General features: G+C 56.1%; 1 protein-coding gene across 1 annotated transcript in view; it reads left to right on the forward strand.

The window, feature by feature from the left end:
* Positions 1-22,511, forward strand: part of TM2D1 (TM2 domain containing 1) — a 48,614-nt gene extending 26,103 nt beyond the window's left edge. Inside the window, exons 6-8 of the mRNA XM_029083277.1 lie at positions 9,508-9,581; positions 19,949-20,080; positions 22,180-22,511. Coding sequence (XP_028939110.1) covers positions 9,508-9,581; positions 19,949-20,059 — 185 coding nt within the window. The 3' untranslated portion in view covers positions 20,060-20,080; positions 22,180-22,511. The remainder of the gene's footprint in view (positions 1-9,507; positions 9,582-19,948; positions 20,081-22,179) is intronic.
* Positions 22,512-23,321: the final 810 nt, after the last annotated feature.

The raw sequence follows: 23,321 nt of genomic DNA on the forward strand, positions 1-23,321 counted from the left end.
GACGGGCGGGATGGCCGGCAACCTTAAGTGAGTTGGAAGTGGGCGGCTCATTGAGTTCTGAGTGATGAAGGGGGTCATAAGGCTTCTTCACCGCTTGCTGAACGCCCCCCCCCCCGGCCTCCTACTTAAGTGACTGTGGGCAAGTCACTTCGCTTCTCTGTGCCTCGGTTCCCTCATCTGGAAAATGGGGATTAACTGTGAGCCCCACGGGGGACAACCTGATTCCCCTGTATCTCCCCCAGCGCTTAGGACAGTGCTCCGCACATAGTAAGCGCTTAACAGATACCAACGTTATTACTAAGCTCCGGGGGGGGGGGGCGTGGGGACAGACGTTAATCTAAATAAATAAATCATTCAATCCGATTTATTGAGCACTTACCGGGTGCAGAGCATATACTGAGCGCTTGCGAGAGAGCAGTGCGACGGTAACCGGACACGTTCCCTGCCCGCAACGAGATTAGAGGCTCGCGGGGGAGAGGGACAGCGGGACAGATAAATAAATGGAAGGAGCCCGGGCTGGGGAGTCAGAGGTCACGGGTTCGGATGCCGGCTCCGCCGCCCGTCAGCTGTGTGACCGTGGGCGAGTCGCTTCACTTCTCCGGGCCTCAGTGACCTCATCTGGGAAATGGGGACGAAGACCGTGAGCCTCCCGTGGGACCACCTGATGACCCCGTATCTCCCCCGGCGCTTAGAACGGTGTTCTGCACGTAGTAAGCGCTTGACAAATACCAACATTATCATTCTTATTACCCCAGAGCTTAGAACGTAGTAAGTGTTTAACAAACACGTGAAAAAAACCTTGACTTTGACCCCTGGCCTGCTGGGTGCCCTTGGGCAAGTCACCTCACTTCTCTGGGCCTCGGTTTTCCCGCCCACAAAACGGGGATCGGATACCTGTGTTGTCCCCCGGGCTCAGCCCCACGGGGGACGGGGACCGTGTCGGGCCCGTCGAACCCGTCTCTACCCCCGGCGCTCAGAATAGCGCTCGACTTAGAATAAGCCACGTGGCTCAGTGGAAAGAGCCCGGGCTTGGGAGTCGGAGATCATGGGTTCGAATCCCAGCTCTGTCACTTGTCAGCTGTGTGACTCCGGGCGAGTCACTTCACTGCTCTGTGCCTCAGTTCCCTCGTCTGTAAAATGGGGATGAAGACCGGGAGCCCCACGTGGGACGACCTGATTCCCTTATGTCGGCTTAGAACAGTGCTCGGCCCATGGCGAGCGCTTGAGAAATACCAACGTTGTTCTTAAAGCCCCCCGGTCGCTACCGTTCTTCCCGATCCCGCCCCGGTGTCCGGGGCGGGATATCCGTCGGGAAGCCTCCAGCTTCCTCCCGGGAGACCGTCGAAATGGGAATTTTTGCCTCCCAGACCGGGGCCAATTCCGCAGCCCTCCCGGGTCCAACCCCCCCGCCCCGTCCTGAAAAATAAAATCCTCCCCGTCCCCCGTGCGTCATCTCGATTGCAGCCGGCCTCCCCTTTTCCCTTTATGGCCAACTCTTCCTGAATTCCCACCGTCGCCTAGCCATTTCTCCACAGTAACCCTCTCGACGTTAAGGAAATTGAGCGTAAGGTATGTGGGGGTCTGGCTGTTCTTTTTGAAGACGGAGGAAAAAACGTAACCTGGAAGGTTTCTCGCGTCGCCCGTGGTGATTTTAGAGGACGGGCCGGGGAGTCGGAGAGTCACGGGTTCTCATCCCAGCTCCGCCACTTGTCCGCCGTGCGTCCGTTCCAAGCGCTTAGCACGGTGCTCTGCACATAGTAAGCGCTCAATAAATACGGCTGAATGAATGAATGAATGATCTCAGGCGAGTCGCTTCATTCCGTCGTATTTAATGAGCGCCTACGGCGTGCGGAGCGCCGTACTAGGCGCTCGGCACGGACAGTCCGGCAACAGGTGGAGACCGTCCCCGCCCAACAAGGGGCTCAGGGTCTAGAAGGGGGAGCCGGACAACAAAATAAGTAGACGGGCATCGATGGCATCCGTAAAAATAAATGAAATTATAGATATATGCACGTCATAAATAAGATAAATAGAATTATAGCTACGTACACATATGCACAAGTGCTGTGGGGCGGGGAGGGGGGCAGAGCGGAGGGAGGGAGTGGGGGCAGAGGAAAAGGGGGGCTCAGTCCGGGAAGGCCTCCCGGAGGAGGTGAGCTTCCTTCACTTCTCTGTGCCTCACCTGGAAAAGGGGGACGAAAGCCGTGAGCCTCACGCGGGACAACCCGATGACCCCGTATCTCCCCCAGCGCTTAGAACGGCGCTCGGCACCTAGTAGGCGCTTAACGAATACCAACGCAATTATTATTCACTTCTCTGTGCCTCAGTTCCCTCATCTGGAGAATGGGGAATGAAGACCGTGAGCCCCACGTGGGACACCCTGATGACCTTGTATCTCCCCCAGCGCTTGGAACAGTGCTGGGAGTAGAAAGGTCATGGGTTCTAATCCCGGCTCGGCCACCCGTCAGCTGCGCGACCTCGGGCGAGTCACTTCACTTCGCCGGGCCTCGGTTCCCTCATCTCTAAAATGGGGATCGAGACTGGGAGCCTCAGGAGGGACAGGGATTGGGTCCAACCCGATTATCTTGTATCCACCCCGGCGCTTAGAGGGTGCCTGGCACAGAGTAAGCGCTTAACAAATATTATAATTATTCATAATAAATGCCATTGTTGTTACTGTTATTCTCGATAATAATAATCATCTTTCCCCGGCCCCAGTCCGAGCCGTTCGCCTGTTTGACTGTCGTTTTAAAGAAACCCGCCTCCGTGCCACGCGGGGGGCCGTAATCGACGGGGCGAGGAGGGAGGAGTGCGGTGCCGGCCGGGGGGGCGGCTTTCCCTCCCAGCGGCGGTTTTCCTAAACAGGAACCCCGCGGGGACGGCGAGGGCGACGGAGAGGGGAGGCGGAGGGGCCGTGACCCCTTCCCTCGCTCCCCGGCCCCGAGGAGGACAGAGGGAACGCTTCCGTGCCTTCACCCGCCCCCTCCTCCTCTCCCCTCTTGGAATCGGGGCTCCCATTCGGCCCCGCGGCCGAGAGACGGGCAGTAATATTAGTAATAATAATCGTGGTATTTGCTCATTCACTCATTCGGCCGTATTCATTGAGTACTTAGCGGGTGCCGGGCATTCATTCATTCATTCATTCATTAGCACTTACTGCGTGCAGAGCGCCGCGCTAACGAACGTACACACACCCTGCCCATAGCAGCGTGGCTCAGTGGAAAAAGGCCGGGCTTCGGAGTCAGAGGTCACGGGTTCGACTCCCGGCTCCGCCACTCGTCAGCCGGGTGACCGCGGGCGAGTCGCTTCGCTTCTCTGGGCCTCGGTTCCCTCATCTGGAAAACGGGGATTAACCGTGAGCCTCACGTGGGACGACCCGATGACCCCGTATCGACCCCGGCGCTTAGAACGGTGCTCCGCACGTAGTAAGCCCTTAACAAGCACCAACGTTATTGTTATTACTGTTCATTCAATAGTACTTATTGAGCGCTTACTATGTGCAGAGCACTGTACTAGGCGCTTGGAATGGACAGATACACTTACGTGCCGGGCCCCGTACTAAGCGCCGGCGTGAGTACAAGCAAATCGGGTTGGACACAGGCCCTCTCCCGCTTGGGGTCCACCGTCTCGATCCCGTTTTACAGATGAGGGAACTGAGGCGCAGAGGAGTGAAGTGACCTGCCCAAGGGCAGACAGAAAGCCACCGAGGCTCCGGTGCTTTAAGGGCAGCTCGGTTGGGAGGCTCAGCTCTGCCTCGTTCCCTTATCCCCCCTCAACTCCGGGGGGCGGTCAGAAAGTAATAATAATAATGTGGGTATTTGTTAAGCGCTTACTACGTGCAAAGCACCGTTCTACGCGCTGGGGGAGATACAGGGTCATCGGGTTGTCCCGCGTGGGGCTCACAGCCCTCATCCCCATTTTACAGATGAGGTCCCCGAGGCACAGAGAAGTCAAGCGACTCGCCCACGGTCACCCAGCTGCCAAGTGGCAGAGCCGGGACCTGAACCCACGACCTCTGCCTCCCCAGCTCTTTCCACCGAGCCACGCCGCTTCTCCACTGAGCCGCGTAGAGAGGGGGACTGCCGGCGGAGGGTTTCTCGCGATGCCCTTCTGCGCCCATTCGCAGAACCTGTCGCTTTTCATCCCCCCCGCCCCGGAAGGTCACTTACGCGTTTCACCTCACCCGCGCTTCTCTCCGGTCGCGGTCGCACCCTAGGCGCCCGAGCGCCGCTTCGCACGGGAAGCCTTTCGTTTCTGCCTCTTCCATCGGAAGTCTCGTTCTGCTAATAATATTCTCCGCCTTGGTGGATAATTCCGCGTTAACATCTGCGATTTTTCTCTTCTGCCGATATGCTATAACCGGCGCGTTTTATCCCGCCCATCTGTTGCATTGAAAGATTACAGATCCTCAAAGATAATGGTCCTCGTGGAGGCAGTTAACTGTGGATTCCCCCCGCCCTCCTTCGTAATTCCATTGATTTTTAAAATGTAAATATTTTCTCCGATGCCGTATCTTTCGGTAAAGGAGTTCAAACCCGCGGGTTCTTCTCTGTGCCGGGCCTGCGTGTTTTCTTTTCGGTTTGTTTCTGTTTCTTTAGTTGGGGTTTCTTTTCTCCCCCCACAGCCAAAATTCCCAGCCCGAGCCGGCGTACGACACGCAGATATTAAGCGCGAATAAAAAGATTTGCAGGTTAAGCTCCCGTAATGTTCGGAAGCTGTTCTCTTTAGGAGGAGAGGCAAAGGGAAGACCGGTAACTAATTACAAAATTCATCGCAGGGCACTCTTGTGGTTTGGCAAACAAACCGCCTCAAGTATGAAATAATCTGAATTCCTTCAAGTGGTTATTCGGGCGGCTTGTGTGCAAGAGCTGACCTGCAGCGCGGCGGATTACTCGAAAAATTAATCTGGGTTTCTCGTTTTATTTTATAGCCAAATCCCGTCGGCGAGTTCACGCTTTGAAAATGGAAAGGTTTGAATAGATAGCTGATCCGTACAGAAAGCCGAGGTCTGTCCTCTGCCTCCCCGGCGAAGCGGTCGCGCGGGGTGATCCCTTTCGGGTTTTTTCCCCTCCTCCTCCCGGTCCGCGGACCGCACTTGGCGGTTCGAAAGCGCGCCGCGCCCATTTTGCTCAGGGAGAGGTCAGGAGAGCCGACGCGTAAGAGCCGCTTTCCTCCGCCCGACTCTCCGCGATGGATCCCTGGAGCGGGTGACCCCTTTTAATAACGGGAGGGAACGGGGAGCGGTTCAAAGGCGAGGGCTCAACCGGCTTTTCCCACCTGCTCTCACTGAGGGACCGTAGGAAAAGCGAGTCCGCCGCCCCCGATTCCGGTCGCCGGGCACGTACGGAAAGCGAACGGCGTGAAGGCGGCGCTCGACGGGAAGGAGGAGGAAGAGGAGGAGGGGGGCGCCTAGTGGATAAGCGATAAGAGCGATAAGAAAAACGCCGGTACTCCGTGCCGGGCACCGGCGTCGGGGCGGAAAAGGTCCCTGCCCCCCGTGGGGCTCACGGGCTCCGTTCCCATTTTACAGAGGAGGGAACTGAGGCACAGAGAGGTGAAGTGACCTGCCCGGGGTCACGCATCCCTCTTGGACCCCGTCCCTTAGCCTCCCGGTCTGAGTAGGAGGGAGAAGAACCGAAGCGCAGAGAAGTTAGGTGACTTGCCCGAGGGTACAGAGCAGAGGTTCGGCAGGGTCAGGATTAGAACCCGGGTCCTCTGCCTCCCAGGCCCGCGCTCCGGCCGTTAGGCCACGCTGCCTCTGGCGGGGCCCCCATCCACAGGGGCGCCCTGTCCCCAACCGGAAGGGCTCGGAGAGCGCGGTGGAGGGTGGCGAACCCGGCGGCGATTCCGGACCCTCGGGATTTTCTCTAATCCAGCCATCAGAGAAGCAGCGTGGCTCAGTGGCGAGAGCCCGGGCTTGGGAGCCAGAGGTCACGGGTTCGAATCCCGGCTCCGCCGCTCGGCAGCCGTGCCACCGTGGGCGAGTCGCTTCACTTCTCCGAGCCTCATCTGTCCAATGGGGACGAAGACCGTGAGCCTCACGTGGGACCCCCTGATGACCCCGTATCTCCCCCAGCGCTTAGAACGGTGCCCTGCACATAGGAAGCGCTTAACAAATACCAACGTTTTTATGATTATTGTTATCAGTTCCTCAGACGACCAACACGTCACCTTGGATGAATTCCACCGCTCCCGCCACGCGTTAATCCAGGGATCGTCTCTGTTGCCGAATTGTCCATTCCAAGCGCTTAGTGCGGTGCTTCGCACATAGTGAGCGCTCGATAAATACGACAGAATGAGTTCTTAGCATCCGTCGGAGTTCTAAACACACCAGTCTCCCCATCGGGAGGGCATTCATTCATTCATTCATTCATTCATTCATTCATTCATTCGGTCACATCCCCGCTCTGCCACTTGGCAGCTGGGTGACTGTGGGCGAGTCACTTCTCTGGGCCTCCGGCACCTCATCTGGAAAATGGGGATTAACTAGGACCCTCACGTGGGACAAGCTGATGACCCCGTATCTCCCCCAGCGCTTAGAACGGTGCTCGGCACATAGTAAGCGCTTAACAAATACCAACATTATTCTTCTTCTTCTTCTTCTCTGTGCCTCAGTTACCTCATCTAGAAAACGGGGATGAAGACCGTGAGCCCCACGTGGGACCTGATGACCCTGTATCTCCCCCAGCGCTTAGAACAGTGCTCGGCACGTAGTAAGCGCTTAACCAATACCAACGTTATTATTATTATTCTCTGTGCCTCAGTTCCCTCATCTGGAAGATGGGGATGAAGACCGTGAGCCCCGCGTGGGACAACCTGATGACCCCGTATCTCCCCCCAGTGCTTAGAACGGCGCTCGGCACATAGTACGTGCTTAACAAATACCGACGTGATTATCTGTTGAGCGCTTACTGTGGTGCAGAGCGCTCTATTAAGCGCTTGGGAGGGGACAACCCAACAATAAACAGACCCATTCCCTGGCCACAACGGGTTTAATAATAATAACGTTGGTATTTGTTAAGCGCTTACTTCGTGCAGAGCACCGACCTAAGCGCTGGGGGAGATACGGGGTCATCGGGTCGTCCCTCGTGAGGCTCACGGTCTTCGGCCCCATTTGACAGATGGGGGAACTGAGGCCCAGAGAAGTGAAGTGACCTGCCCACCGTCACACAGCTGACAGCCCGGGCGGGGAGGCAGCGGGGCAAATAAAGAAATGACAGATAGGGACTTGAGGGCCGTGGGGTCGGAAGGGGGGAAGAGCGAAAGGGAGGAAACGAAGGCGACGCAGAAGGGAGCGGGAGAAGAGGAAAGGGGGGGCTCAGTCAGGGAAGGCCTCCTGGAGGAGCCGGGGAGTGAAGGCGGGGAGAGTCGGCGGTCGGATTTGAGGAGGGAGGGCGCTCCGGGCCCGAGGCGGGATGTGGATGAGCGGTCGGCGGCGAGCCGGGCGAGAGCGAGGAGAGAAGTGAGAGCGGCGCGCGTCCCATCCCGACGGGAGAAGGCGCGCGTTCAGTCCCGTTCCCGCCCCTCGGAGGCTCCCAGAAAGGCGCCGCGGGGAGAAGGTCGAAGGGGACGTCCTCTGAGAAGCGCGGACGGGACGCACGCCGGCTTCCCCAGGTGCCGTTCGGTTGCGCGCCGTCTCCCCTTGGAACGTGGATGTGGATTTTCGTCTCCCCTTTGAACGTGGATGTGGATTTTTTGTTTAAAGGTGAGAGGACGTATCAAGTCGCATCCGACGACGTGCGGGCCCGGGCCGGCACCTGGGCTCCCGGCCCGGGAAACTGTCGCCAAGACATTCATTCGGTCGGGCGTATCTGTCCGGCACCTACCGAGAGCAGAGCACTGTACTAAGCGCTTGGGAGAGCATAAGGCGACAATAAGCAGACGCGTTCCCCGCCCACCAGGAGCTTCCCTCCTCCGTGGGAGCTCACCTCCTCCAGGAGGCCCTCCGAGACTGGGCCCTCCCTTTCCCTCCGCTCTGCCCCCTTCCCCGCCCCGCAGCACTTGTCTATATCTGTATATATTTATTATTCTCTTTATTTTAATATCGATGCGTGCGTCTCGATAATTCTACTTATCTTGATGCTATCGATGCCCGTCCACTTGCTTCGTTTTGTTGTCTGTCTCCCCCTTCTAGACTGCGAGCCCGTCGGCGGGCAGGGACGGTCTCCATCACTTGCCCAGTTGAACTTTCCAAGCGCTTAGTCCGGTGCTCCGCACCCAGTAAGCGCTCGATAAATACGACCGACGGATCGATTGAGTTTACAGCCTCGCCGGTCCCCCTTCGCAGTCGGGCTCTTCCTGGGGCGGGGCGACGGAGTTCCCCTGGGAACTACCTCAGGGGATTCGGGGGATGCTTAGTAATTAATTAATGTCGGTATCTGTTAAGCGCTTCCTATGTGCAGAGGACCGTTCTAAGCGCCGGGGGAGATACGGGGTCATCGGGTCGTCCCACGGGAGGCTCACGGTTAATCCCCATTTTACAGATGGGGGAACGGAGGCACCGAGAAGCGAAGTGACTCGCCCACAGTCCCACGGCTGACGAGTGGCGGAGCCGGGAGTCGAACCCGTGACCTCTGACTCCGAAGCCCGGACTCTTTCCACTGAGCCACGTGCTCTGCACATAGTAAGCGCTCAGGGGAGTCAGGGGATGCTTAGTCCGGTGCTCTGCACACAGTAAGCGCTCAATAAATACCACTGGATGAATGAATGATTCTCCGGGGGCGCTTTTCAAGGAGGAGGGCGGGGTTGGGTGTAGAGGACGCGAAGGGAAAGCCCTTGGAAATCCGTTCTTTTACAATAAGGAAACCCCGGGACGGGTCGCCAAGACACAGTCTTCTGAGTTCAGCTTAACCGATCCACAAAATTCCATTTTTTCACATCCACGGGGGTCGCATCGTACACGACGGCGACGGCAGAATTATTGCCAATCTGTCTCAGAGTCTTTAATTCTGCCATTTCTTTTATCTCTTATTTACCGTAAGTACTGGTTTTTTCATCCTGCCGTCTTTTGGGGGGTGGGGGGGGGGGGCGTCCTGGTGATTTTTTTCATTAATTCTTAGCGGCTTACGGATAGACCACGCGCCTGGGAGGCAGAAGAACCTGGGTTCTAATCCCGGCTGCTGGGTGACCTTGCTCAAGTCACTTCGCTTCTCTGGGCCTCAGTTACCTCATCTGTCCAATTCATTCATTCGGTCGTATTTATCGGGCGCTTACCGTGTGCAGAGCGCCGGACTAGGCGCTTAGGAATGGGCAGTTCGGCAACAAATGGGGGTTGAGACTGTGAGCCCAAGGTGGGACAGGAACCGTGTCCAACCCGCTTCGCTTGAATCCACCCCAGCGCTTGGTACAGTAGTGACTGACACACAGTAAGCGCTTAACGAATAGCACCGCCGTCATCATCGGTATCATTATGATTATTATTGCTCGTCCTCGGCTCAGCCAGGAAGAGGGAAGGCCTGGCCACGTCGCGCATGCTCGAGAGCCTGAAATTCTTCTTTTCTTTTCTAGGTTTGCTAAAGTTCTGCACTGTGGGATTCTGTGGAATTGGAAGCTTAATTGATTTCATTCTCATTTCAATGCAGGTGAGTCCTTAATGAGCGAATCGGTGCACCGGAGTCACCCCTCTAGATTGGAAGCCCGTTGCGGGCCGGGAATGGGTCTGTTATTTTGTGCTAGGGCCCTCTCCCAAGCGCTCAGTACAGTGCTCCGCACCCTCTAAGCGCTCGGTAAATACGACTGACTGACTTGCAAGCGTGGCGTTGGAAGGCGGTGAGCCCGTCTGTGTTTCCCCCTCGCCTCTCTGAAGGAGCCGGTCACCCCCGGCCACGCAGGAGCGGAGCCTTGTTGTCACCGTTGTTGCTGTCGGTCAGGCGCTCACTATATGTCGAGCACCGTTGATGAGGTCGGGCACGGTCCCCGCCCCCGACGGGGAGAGAGCAGATATTGTCTCCCCATCTTGTAGATGAGGAATCTCAAGCTCAGGGAAGCGACTTGCCCAAGGTCACACAGAGAAGCACCGTGACGATGACGGTGGCATTTGTTAAGCGCTTACTGTGCGCCAAGCGCCGATCTAAGCGCTGGGGAGGACACAGGGTGATCCAGGTCGCCCCACGTGGGGCTCACCGTCTCCATCCCCATTTTCCAGCTGAGGGAACTGAGGCCCAGAGAAGTGAAGTGACTTGCCCAAGGTCACAGCGCTGACAAGCGGCGGAGGCGGGATTTGAACCCGTGACGGCTTCCGCCACACGTCGGCCGGGCGATCGTGGGCAAGTCACTTCGCTGCTCTGCGCCGCAGCGACCTCATCTGTACAACGGGGACGAAGACTGTGCGACGGGGGAGGTGGACCGCGTCCGCCCTGATGAGTTTGCATCTACGTCAGTGCTTAGTACGGCGCTGGGCCCATAATAAGCGCTGAACACGTGCCCTCCAAAAGAGAAGGTGGCAAAGGCAGGATTAGAACTCGGGTCTCGTGACTCCCCCAGGCCCGTGCGTGTTCCACTCATCCGTGCTGCTCGTCCGAGGCTGTGAGCTGCAGGCCTCCTCCTTCCGACTGATTTTAGGAGGAGAAGGTGCGGAACTCAGTGGAAAGAGCCCCGGCTTGGGAGTCGGAGGTCATGGGTTCGGATCCCGGCTCTGCCGCCTGGCAGCTGGCTCTCCTGGGGCAAGTCACTTCACTTCTGTGTGCCTCAGTTCCCTCAACTGTAAAATGGGGATGAGAAGGTGAGCCCCACGGGGGACAGGGACTGCGTCCGACCCGATTGGCTTGTATCCCCCCCCCCCCCCCCGGGCGCTTAGTACAGCGTCTGCCACGTAGTAAGCGCTTAACAAATGGTAGACTAACACTCTATAATAGGAGATTGGCAGAGGGGGCATCAGGGCGCCGCCTACTCGGCTCCTCCCCCCTCCACGCCAGGGCTGCCCTGCCTGCCCTGGGGCTAATCGCGGGCCCTCCGCTTGTCTGCCGTGTGACCTTGGGCAAGTCACGTCATTTCCCCGGGCCTCGGTTCCCTCAAATAATAACGTCGGTATTTGTTAAGCGCTTCCTATGTGCCGAGCACCGTTCTAAGCGCTGGGGTGGACACAAGGGAATCGGGTCGTCCCCCGTGGGGCTCACGGTCTTCATCCCCGTTTTACAGATGAGGGAACTGAGGCCCAGAGAAGTGAAGTGACTGGCCCACGGTCACACGGCCGACAAGTGGCAGAGCTGGGCTGCGCAAATGGGGATGGCGACCGTGAGCCCCACGTGGACGGGGACTGTGTCCAACCCGATTTGTAAGAGCTTAACAGATCCCGGGATTATTATAATCCTTATAATTATTAAGAATAATAAGGGACCCTCCGTGGCTCCAGAGTCGCCCTGGGTTGCGGCGGAAGCCGGTGCCCTTCGACAGAAATAGCCCAGAGCCCAGCCACGTGGGGATGGGTTCGGAGGGGTCGGTTGCAAGCCAGGAAAGAGTTCACAGAGCACGAGTCTTCACCCCTAATAATGATAACTGATGATGGTATTTGTTGTTATCCTTAATAATAATATCAGCCGCATTTGTTAGGTGCTTACTATGTGCCAGGCGCTGCAGTAAGCGCCGGGGAGGGGGGGGGGATACAAGCGAGTCAGGTTGGACACGGTCGCCGTCCCACGTGGGGCTCACGGACCCGATCCCCATTTGACAGATGAAGTCACTGAGGCCCAGGGAAGTGAGGTGACTGGTCCAAGGTCACACAGCAGACAGGTGGCTGAGCCGGGATGAGAACCCGTGACCTTCTGACTCCCAGGCCCGGGCTCTACCCCCCTACGCCACGCGGCCTCTCCGTGTCAAGCACCGTTCTAAGCGTTGGGTCGACACAAGCCGTGGCCGTTAGCGAGGACGACGATGACGATACTCGCCGAGCATCTGCCCTGTTCCAAACCCCGTGCCGAGCGCCGGGGCAGATACGAGTCAATCGGGTCGGACACCGCCCCCGTCCCTCGGGGGGGGCTCACGCCCTCAGCCCCCTTTTCCAGATGAGGCCGCCGAGGCCCCGAGCAGTGAAGCCACTCGCCCACAGTCGCCCAGCGGGCCTGCGGCGGAGCCGGGATCAGAACCCGGGTCCTCCTGGCTCCCGGGCCCCTGCTCTAACCGCTGGGCCGTTCTGCTTCTCCAGGGAGCCTGTGGCGCCAGTCGTGGGCAGGGAACGGGTCCGTCCGGGCTCTCGCCCTCCGTGATATCGCCCACGGTAAACGCTCAGTCGGTAGGACCGCGCAGGAAGGAATGAATGCGGCGGGGCGGGGGCGGGCGGGGGACCCGGGCCATTTTACCTTTGCCCCTCTATACTCATTCAGGCGTCTTCATCGAGCGCTTACCGTGTGCCGAGCGCTTGGAAAGTACAGTTCGGCGACGGATAGGAGAAAAGAGGAGAGAGAAGCAGCGCGGCTCGGTGGAAAGAGCCCGGGCTTGGGAGTCAGAGGTCGTGGGTTCGAATCGCGCCTCCGCCACTTGTCAGCTGTGTGACTTTGGGCGAGTCACTTCACTTCTCTGGGCCTCAGTCACCTCATCTGGAAAACGGGGGTGAAGCCTGTGAGCCCCATGAGGGACAATGTGATGACCTTGTATCCCCCCCCAGCGCTTAGAACGGTGCTTGGCTTAACAGATACCCACTTTATTATCATTATTATTACCAAAAGCATCCGAAGCCGCTCCTTTCCCCGCCACCCCTCCGACAGAGGCCTTCATTGTAGCCGGGAGCTTCAGGAGGGCAGGATTTAATGGGCTCGAGATTGGATTTTAACTAGCTGGCGGGCTCACCCCAACCCCCTTCTGACGATGAGGGCTCTCACGTATCACCTTTGACCGTAAGCTTTCATTAAGAGGCCTACTTGGATTTTAGAAATCCCGCTGATTCCTCCTCAGGCGCCCCCAAATATCACAGGGACCCGGTAAACCCCGCAGCATCCGGCCCCCCGGCCGGCCAACGGGACGGCCGGTCGGCGGTCGGTTCCCGGGGCCCCGTTCCTAGCGTTCCGACCGAAACGGACGCCGCCGTCCGAGTCGCTGTCGGACGCGGTGCCGGGAGGCTGCAAGTAACGAAAGCAAACTCCTCGGTTTGAAAGACTCACGGAATCCGTTCCCCGACTCGGTTTCTTAAAATAGGCCGACCCGTAAGCTCTCCGGCTTCAAAACCTTCAAGGTTTGACACGGACCACGGTATCTGTTTTCTTCGCAAATGTTACGCGTTCAGTCGGGAGCCGGTGGGGGTTTCTTTCCGTGACAAATAGCTATATTTCTGGCTAAGGCGGCGCGACCGATCTGAAAGCGTGCGTCTCGCCGTTCTCCGGTTTTCTCGTTTTGTTCTTTTCTCCGGTTTTCCCGGTACAGAGCCTCCGTTTTCCGCATTATCCGGCCTACGCGGCACCCCCAGATCTGTCTGTCATCCCAGAGGAAAACGGTCAGAGCTCCCACACCAGGAAGGGGAGGAGGAGGAGAAGGGGAGGGGGAGGAGAACGAGACAGACAAATTTAAGCCAGGACGGTATTTGCTTTTCACTTGGTAATTCTGCTGTTTTCGACCCACCAGCGGAGGTCCGACCAACGGCTCGTAGGGACGAGCGACCCGCTCTTTTACACCCCCGGGGAAGAGGGAGTCTCAGATTAAGGGAGAGGTGAAACAGGGCCGCCCTGACCCTCCACAATTCCAACTGGGAGAAGGAAACGAACGGTCGCGCGGGTCGGGCCGCCTTCTCCCGGGAGCCGGTTGGGAGCGGAAAAACCTCTCCTTTGGCCGCGGCAGTTTGTTTCGATTTGAGATCGCCTCGACCGGGCCGGGGAAACCGCGACCGCCGAAGCCGTGCGGAAGAGCGGGGACCGGCCCCCCCCGACCCCCCCAAGTTTGCAGTGGCCAGATTTCAGTCGGTTGGCGGACTTCGGCCGGCCCCGAGTCCCGCTCAGGGTACATGCTCGGCGACGAACTTAACGTGCCGCGGCGTAAGTGGAGGGCACAGCCTGAGAGCGGAATCGGTCGAAAGGAAATCCAAACAACTCTTAACTGCAAGCGTTCTCAGCATATGTTAATATTTATGGCCCGCATATATTTGTTCCAGTTGGTCAAAACCTTTTGCATTTTATCCCGCTGCTTTTTTGTTTACCTCTGCTTCCCCCTCCCCCAGTAGTCCCTTGCCCAATTTTTTTCTTTTCCATTAAATATTCCTCCCCTGTGGATAGTAATGTTTTTCTGTTGGGCTGTAATCCCAGAAACATATCGTGCATGACCTCGTGACCTCAGAAAACACATTACGGTTTCTCTTTTATGCTTCGTAGTGTTCGTAATGAAAATCTGGAAAAATCCTCTTTCCAAAAAAAAAAAGGGGGGGGGAGGGGGCAGGTCTTGGGTTCGGTTCCAACTTTAAATAACGGTGGATCCTTTTTGCTTGTGTTTCTAAATTCACTAGGTTTAACTCAGAGCTAAGTACCCCGATAGCGTCCTCGACGGTAGAGATATATACTATTACATTTTGGAAGTTTTCCCGTAGAGCGAATATCCCCAGAGCTGAAGAATTACCGGTCGATATACCAGAGGTCTGCAATATGAAACAGAATAGCGCGTTCAAAGACTTGAGCTTTGAACCGGGCTCCAAATCCATCGCGTGGGCAGTTTACAGATGAATATCCACTACTTGATAATCCTCTTTATCTGGGTGTGCTTGAGAGTGGTTTTGGTCTTTACAAGCACCTGTTCCTTTGTGTTAAATGAGATCATCTTTTATATATATTTATTCATATATATATATATATACATACATATATATATATATATATATATATATATATATATATGTACACCAGCTTTGGTGTATTGTTCTCTCCCGGACGTTCAATATAGTGCTCTGCACACGGTAAGAACTTAGTAAATGCCATGTATGTACGCGTATATATACATGTATATATATATATGTATGCTCATACACACCCTTGCGGTTATAATATGGAAAGTACGCCGTAAAATACGTGGTCGCTGGAGTCCTGAGGCGGATTTTTCTGAAACAAAATCACCGTCGGATGATCCATTAGGGAAGAACGAACCCATTTAGGCTCCCCTCCCACCCCCATCTTCCCTTCAGCGGGTCCCCTTTTCTTCTCTTCCCTCCCTTCCCACCCCATCGTCGAGGCCGGTGGTCTCCAGAATCCGAAAGGTTCCCACGCGGATAGGGGTCGCTTCTCCGGCTCTGGAGGAACTTGCATTCGTAAGCGGAGGTCGCGCGGAGAGGAACGCTCACGAGGGGTCAAGGGAAGGGGAACGAAAGGGAAGGGGACCCGGAAGCGAGAAGATAGATCGTCGCCGGCCTCAGCGGCGGCGGAGAGAGCGCGGAGCCCAAGGAGAGGGCTACCCTCCTTCCCAGCCGAGGCTCGGAGGAGACCCCGCCTCTCCCCGGGGTCTCCGTCCGCCGGCCCCCGGGAAAACCGAGGGGCGTTAATTCCGGCCCCGCCGGCCGGGCCGCTTCACGTCGGTGCCTCGGCCCAACCGAGGTTTCTGGGTTCGCTGGAGAAATCATGAATAGTAATAGCCTCAGAGCCCTACGCGAGGAGAAGAAATTGAATAAGCGAGACCGCGGGGGCAGATTTAGCAGGCGCGCTTGCCCGCGTCGCGTTCAATTAGAAATCAGGATTACCGTCGGTGTCCCTACAGAGCGCAGGCGCGACCTTGTCTGCTCCTCACATCCTACGGCTTTCTGGTGGTGTTTTGCTGTGTGGCACTGGAGCGCTTTTAGAGAAGCAGCGTGGCTCGGTGGAGAGACCCCGGGCTGGAGAGTCAGAGGTCATGGGTTCGAATGCCGGCTCTGCCACTTGGCAGCTCCGTGACCTTGAGCGAGTCACTTCACTTCTCCGTGCCTCAGTTCCCTCATCTGTAAAATGGGGATGAAGACTGTGAGCCTCACGTGGGACAACCTGATGACCCTGAATCTCCCCCAGCGCTTAGAACAGTGCTCTGCGCATAGTAAGCGCTTAACAAATACCAACATTATTACTGTTATTCCTGGGGACACCGCTGTAAGGGCTGGGCTAGGTAGAAGTTAATTAGATAGGACACGGTCCCTGTCCCGCGTGAGGCTCACCGTCTAAGTAGGAGGGAGAACAGCTAGCGAATCTCCATTTTACAGTTGAGGAAACTGAGGCACAGAGCAGTTCAATGGCCAGCCCGGGGCCACACAGCAAGCATTTAGCAGAGCCGGCATTGGAACCCAGATCCTCAGACCCCCAACCCCGTTCTCTTTCTACTAGGCCGGGCAGCCGCCTCTTTTCCTCGGCCTGGGGGACAGCGGCCCATCCCTTGGGTGGAGAAGGCGGGAGACGGGATGAGACGGCTCTCTAAGGGCCTTCGGGAGACACGGTTCAGCACCTGCCCGAATTTCCGTTCGGAGTTTTAGTCCTCTGATCTTCCATCCCCCTCCCGAGATTTCGAAGAATCATTTCCCTCAGCCACTCCCGCCCGGATGTGTTCCAAGACAGCTTGGCGCTTAGAAGGGCGCTTAACACATAGTAAGCGCTTAACAAGCCCCGTAATTATCAAACGGTTTCCAGTGCTAACCGTGAAGGGCCAAGGGGCAAAGCGGTCTTGTTGGCGCCTTCCCAATCCGCCCCGGGGTTTTCCGTGATGGTCCGGGTCGTAATGGAATGTCCCAACTCGAAAAACTAAAGATCGTTGAGCTCACTGATTCATTCCCCCTCATCCAGTGAACGTGGGTTCTAATCCCGGCTCCGCCACTCGTCCGCTGGGTGACCTTGGGCGGGTCGCTTCATTTCTCTGAGCCTCGGTTTCCTCATCTGTAAAAGGGGGATTAAGACTGTGAGCCTCAGGTGGGACAGGGGCCGTGTCCAACCTGCTTACCTTGTATCTACCTCAGCCATTAGAACAGTGCTTTGCACAGAGTAGGCTCTTAACAAATACCATCGTTATTAATAATAGTAATAATGCTGGTATTTGTTAAGCGCTTACTATGTGCAGGGCACTGTTCTAAGCACTGAGGCAGATACAGGGTAATCAGCTTGTCCCACGTGAGGCTCACAGTTAATTCCCATTTTACAGATGGGGGAACTGAGGCCCAGAGAAGTGAAGTGACTTGCCCACAGTCACACAGCTGACAAGTGGCGGAGCCTGGATTCGAACCCATGCTATTATTATTATCCAGTTATCCCCATCCTCATCTCAGGCCCCGTGCGTCGGACAGCGTGGTGTGGGGGAAAGGGAACGGATTTGGGAGTCAGGGGATCTGGGTTCTAGTTGGAGATTCCCCCCCGGGACTGCCCCGTCACCTGGGGCAAGTCACTTCACCTCTCTGGGCCTCCGTTTCCTCATCCGTGAAATGGGGAAATTGATTCTCGCTTCTCTCCATCTCACAGACGTGTTGGGGAGACAAAAATGAGATGTCACGGGCAAGGTCCGTACACAATCGGGGACTGAGGACCCTCTCAAAGCCCGAGGCGGGATTCTGAGTCTCCTCTGCCTGACTCGTGCAGATATTGATTAGAGAAGACTCTCCCGCATCGTTTTGCTGCCAGTTTCGAAGGATTTTTGTAAAATGCCTTTCTCCTCTTTCATTCTTAACGACGGCATCGTTGCCTTTAGCTCTCCGTTTAAGAATTAGTGTCGGGTCAGAAAGGGTGCGCAGTTTAGTCCCGTCGGCGAGTTCCCAAGAAAACTCACGTTCCCGAAAACGCACGCCATGGCCCTGAAGTCAGGGCCCGACACCACGTATACGGCAAAGCCGTTCCCTCTGGCAGCGCATCGGCTTTTTTTTTTTAAATGGTATTTTTTAAGCGCTTACTTCATTCCAAGGCACCGTCCTGAGCGCCGGGGTAGGTACAGGCTAATCGAGTAGGACACAATCCACGTCCCACATGGAGCTCAGGGTCTCAATCCCCATTTTAAGCCCGATTAGACCGTGAGCCCATCATTGGGCAGGGACTGTCTCTCTCTGTTGCCCAATTGTCCATTCCAAGCGCTTAGTCCAGTGCCCTGCCCATAGTGAGCGCTCACTAAATACTGTTGAATGAATGAATTTTGCAGGTGAGGGAATGGGGCATGGAGAAGTGACTGGCTCGAGATCAGACGGCAGACAAGTGACGGAGCCGGGATTAAAACCCAGGTCCCCCTGACTCCCGGGCCCGTGCTCTGTCCACTAGACCGCACTGCTTTCTCCTCTTGAGCCGCACACCCACTCGGTGAATTTCGCCGTCAGCGGCGTCTCCTTCCAATACCAAGGACAACTCGCCGTACACTCGGCCGGAAGGCGCGGTCGAACCCACTGGGATACCAGGCAAACCGGCGTGCCCGGCCCTTTCGTCACTGAGAACGGTGCTCGGCCCATAGTAAGCGCTTAACAAATACCAACATTATTATTATAACGCGAGCAACTCTCTGCCTAGTTGGATTTCTTCGAATCATCCTGATAGGTTCTTGATAGCAGGATTATCTGAGCGAGGGAAATACGTGCTTAAAACCTTTAATCGGGCATGACTTAGACCGAAGAGTTAAGAGTGGATTGCCAGTTATTTTAACCTTTGGGCGGGCTTCTCCAGTGGAAAAACTCAAGCTATTTATCTGTAAAACAGGAAGGTGGGATTCCTTAAGGAGAACGGGGTCCGTTTCTGGAAACGAGCGCTCTGCTTTTCCAAGAAATCCCAATTTCAATCCCCTCGCGGTTCCCTCTCCCAAGTCCTCCTTCCTCCACGAAGTCGTCGTGGACGGGAATGCGTCTGTTGTCACGTCGTACCCCTCCCAACCGCTTAGTACAGTGCTTTACACACAGGAGTGGATTGCCAGTTATTTTAACCTTTGGGCAGGCTTCTCCAGTGGAAAAACTCAAGTTATTTATCTGTAAAACAGGAAGGTGGGATTCCTTAAGGAGAACGGGGTCCGTTTCTGGAAGCGAGCGCTCTGCTTTTCCAAGAAATCCCAATTTCAATCCCCTCGCGGTTCCCTCTCCCAAGTCCTCCTTCCTCCACGAAGTCGAGGTGGACGGGAATGTGTCTGTTGTTACGTCGTACCCCTCCCAAGCGCTTAGTACAGTGCTTTACACACAGTTGAATGAACGAAAGAAGTGTGTTCTGCTCTACTGCCCCGCAAGACAGGAAGCTCCTCGAGGGAAGGGATCACGTCGTGTAATTCTAGTCTGCTCCCCTAAGCACTGAGTTCCGGCGCCTCTGCTCACGGTAGATGCTCGATCGATACGATCGATCGCTTCCTTCGGTACCACCGCGTCAGCTGTTTTCCCTCCGTAACACCCTAGGTATTTGCTTCTGGGATTTTCATTTACACTCAGGCGTGCTTTTCTAAGTCAACGTTCCTTTCCCATCGAGATTGTAAATTCTTTTAAGATGGGTCTTGGCTCTTTCTTCTCGTGCGAATCCCCACAGAAAATACCGTCAGGTTTGCGCCTGCCGCGGAGGTGGAAGGGAAAGAAAAACTGAGCGGGTGTCTTCCCAGAAAGCCAGGCTGGTCTCCTTAATTTGATTTTTATAATCACGGTGGTAATAAGGAGGAGTGTGAGAAGCAGCGGGGCTCAGGGGAAAGAGACAGGGCTTGGGAGTCAGAGGTCACGGGTTCCAATCCCGGCTCTGCCACTTGTCCGCTGTGTGACTGTGGGCGAGTCACTTAATTTCTCTGTGCCGCTGCCGGGAAAGGGAATCCAACCAATCAGTAGCCTGTAGTGAGCGCTGCCCGCGTTCAGAGCACCGCCCTCAGCGCTTGGGAGAGTACGAGCCCGCAGAATTAGCAGACACGTTCCCCGCCCGCAACGAGCTCGCCTGCCTTCCCGTCCCTCTTCCGACGGTTTGGAACCCAGGGAGAAATTCCCTCCGGGAACTCAGCCTCCGCGACGGCCCGGCGGCTTCGTCACAGACGGGCCGGGCCGCACGGGGCGTGGGAGTTAGCCTTCTCCTCTCGCGAGACGTTGGAATTTTTCGGGAAAACTGCCTTGCAGATCGTCGGGCCGTCGGACGGCACGAGTTACATCATAGATTATTACGGCGCGAGACTCACAAGGCTGAGTATAACAAATGAGACGTTCAGGAAGACGCAGATCTACCCCTGAGGGATTCAGAACGGTCAAACGGTAAGTGACCGACCTGTTCCGTTTCATTTACGTCGTCGGTATCGGTGGTCCCCTTCAGTTCATGAGAATGATGGTGTTTGTGAAGCGCTTACTATGTGCCAGGCACCGTACTAAGCGCTGAGGTGGATACAAGCAAGCCGAGTCGGACGCATCTCCCGTCCCACGTGGGGCTCCCGCTCTCCGTCCCCATTTTAAAGAGGAGGTAACCGAGGCCCACGGAACCGAAGCGACTTGCCCAAGGTCACGCAGCAGACAGGTGGCGAAGGCGGGATTAGAACCCATGACCTTCTGACTCCCAGGCCCGGGCTCTAGCCACTAGGCCACGCTGCTTCTCGCGTCGATTGACGTCCACTGCTGGCATCCACTGAACGTAGAGAGACTGTCACCAGTGGTGAAAACCCAACAGGACGTCTTGCATTTGGAAAAATGGCCTCTTCGGGGAATAATAATAATAATAATAATAATAATCTGGGTTTTGTTAAGTGCTTACTGATGAAGGCCCATCTCCTCCAAGAGGCCTTCCCAGACTAAGCCCCACTTTTCCTCATCTCCCCCTCCCTTCTGCATCGCCCTGATTTGCTCATTTTACTCTTCTCCCCACCCCAACCCCTCAGCAGTTATGTATATATCTGTCATTTTATTTATTTGTATTGCTGTCTCTCTTCCCCCGTCTCTAGATTGTAAACTCGTTGTGGGCTGGGAATGTCCCTCTTCACAGTTGTGCTTTCCCAAGTGTTTAGTACAGTGCTCTGCCCACAGCAAACGCTCCGTAAATTCAACTGAATTTACCAGGTACCGTACTAAGCGCTGGGATCGAAATTAGCGAATCAGAATCGACCCAGGCCCCGTCCCACACGGAGCTCCCAGTTTTAATCCCCGTTTTACAGATGAGGGAACCGAGGCCCAGAGAAGTGAAGCGGCTTGCCCGAGGTCACACAGCAGAGAGGCAGAGTGGTCTAGTGAGTTGAGCCCGGGCCTGGGAGTCAGAGGACCCGGGTTCTAATCGTGGCTCTACCCCCAGCCTGCTGGGTGACCGGGGGCAAGCCATTTCCCTTCTCTGGGCCTCAGTTGCCTCATCTGTAAAACGGGGAGGAAGACCGTGAGCCCACGTGGAACGGGAACTCCGTCCAACCCGATTACCCCGCATCTACCTCAGTGCTCAGAACATTGCCTGGCACATAGTAAGCACTTAAACCTCCCTCCTCCTATAATCGAAACAAGAGAACGACTCCGCTGTCCTCTCTTCCTTTTAAGCGTGGCTTCTTGCCTGGTCAAGCCTGACTTCTCCCTTTTAATAAAAGGAAGAGCTCAATAAATACGATCGTTTGGAGGATCGAGCGCGCGCGTCTCGAGCCGGCGGTGCCCTCACCCTGTATACGCCGGTGCTTGGGGCTCAGTCCGTTCGTTTTCAATACACAAGGAGCTCTTTGTCTCTGCAAACTTTTAAAAGTAATTGGCCAGGTAATAGGAAACAAGTTTCCTTCTCCGAACGGCACTGTTGCCGCGAGCCCTTTAAAACTCAGCAGAACTGTTTTTCGCTGAGGGTGTATTCATTTATTAAGTTTATTTCGATCAGCCCGGGCTTAGACTGCCCTTTTATTTTCATTCACCGCCTCGAGAGCGTGTCATTCACCAACTCTCCTGAGTTTCTCTCGGTGTCACCGAGGCTACGACGACGTCCCTCGCGCCCTCCGCCTCACGAGGCCTCGGTTCTGCTCGGCTCGCTCCCGATTCCCAAGGATGAAAGGTTAAAAGTCTTGCCCGAGGTCCCCCACGGCAGAGCTAGGATTCCACAGCCCACCTCGAGAGAGCACACGACCTAGGTGGTCACGGAAAGGACGTTGAAGGAGCGGCGCAGGCCCTACTGAGCGCTGGGATTTATTTCACGCGTTGCCCGAGAGGTTGCGGAGTCCGTTGAAAATGGAGACCCCTCGGTAGGTCCGTCGTGGGAGCCGAGGGCTGAAAAACCGACCCTTCGATGTTTTGCAAGTCCATTCCGTACCTCAGGAAACGCAGGCCCGTGGCGGAGATTTGTGCAGCTCGCTAGACCGCTCGTGTCGCGTCCGTCGGGTTTTAACCCATTTCCTCTCTCTCACTAGGTTTCGGGCCTTCCTCGTTGCAGTCGAGAGCTCCCGGAATAGAAAATCCCCTCCCGCTGTGGTGTCCTACTTGCCTGCCCACACCCCGCTGTGAATTTCGGTGGCATCATCCTTATTATTATTAATTTTTTTTATATAAGGGAAAATATATTCTGGGATTCTAGCCGCGAGACTTTCCGTGAGCCTCCCCTCGGCCCTCTGAGGCCAAGGAGGAGTCCGTCTCCGTGAGATGTGACTCTCCAGCCCTCTTGTCTTGCAAATCCTCTCCCTGGGGCACTTGTCCTCCTCCCCTCTCCTCCCGGCCACTTACAATAAAAACAAGAGAACGACTACTCCGCTGTCCTTTCTTGTAAGCGCGGCTTCTTTCCTGGTCAAGCGCGACTCCTCCCTTTTAATAAAACCTCTACGGATCCGCACACGACCCTCTCCTCTCCCCAGACGGCGGTAGTCGGGGTGACCGGTGTAGCCCTCCCCGTCGCCCGGGAACCAGATGTCTCTTCCGTGCCCCGGGAGAACCAAGGGTCGCGAACCGAACGGCCGGAGGTCAGCCGTGGACAGCTCGAGCGGCCGGCGGCCGGGCGACGGCGGGCCGGTTGCCGGCCGAGCCTCCGGCCCCGCCGAGGACGATGGATGCCAAAAACAGCACGGCGGAGCGGATGGGGCGCGGGCCCGGGAGGCAGAAGGTCATGGGTTCTAATCCCGGCTCCGCCACTCGTCTGCTCCGTGACCTTGGGGAAGTCACTTCGCTTCTCCGGGCCTCAGTTACCCCGTCGGGAAAATGGGGATGAAGACCGTGAGCCCCACGTGAGACAACCTGACGACCTTGTATCTCCCCCAGCGCTTAGAACGGTGCTCGGCACATAGTAAGCGCTTAACAAATACCATAATATTATTATGGTAATATATAATACCATAATAACATTATGATTCTAGGGCTTGTGCTACCTGTACCCTCTCGCCCCGGCCAGGAGCTAAGTAAGCGACCAGACTGAGCGCGTGGAGCCCGGGCCTGGGAGTCGGGAGGACCTGGGTTCTAATCCCGGCTCTGCCCCCTTCTGCTGGGTGACCTTAGCCAAGTCACCTCACTTCTCCGGCCCTCGAGTCACTCCGCCTGGAAAATGGGATTTAAGCCTGGGAGCCCC

This window comes from Ornithorhynchus anatinus, chromosome 18 (genome assembly GCF_004115215.2).
Source record: "Ornithorhynchus anatinus isolate Pmale09 chromosome 18, mOrnAna1.pri.v4, whole genome shotgun sequence".
NCBI lineage: Eukaryota > Metazoa > Chordata > Mammalia > Monotremata > Ornithorhynchidae > Ornithorhynchus > Ornithorhynchus anatinus.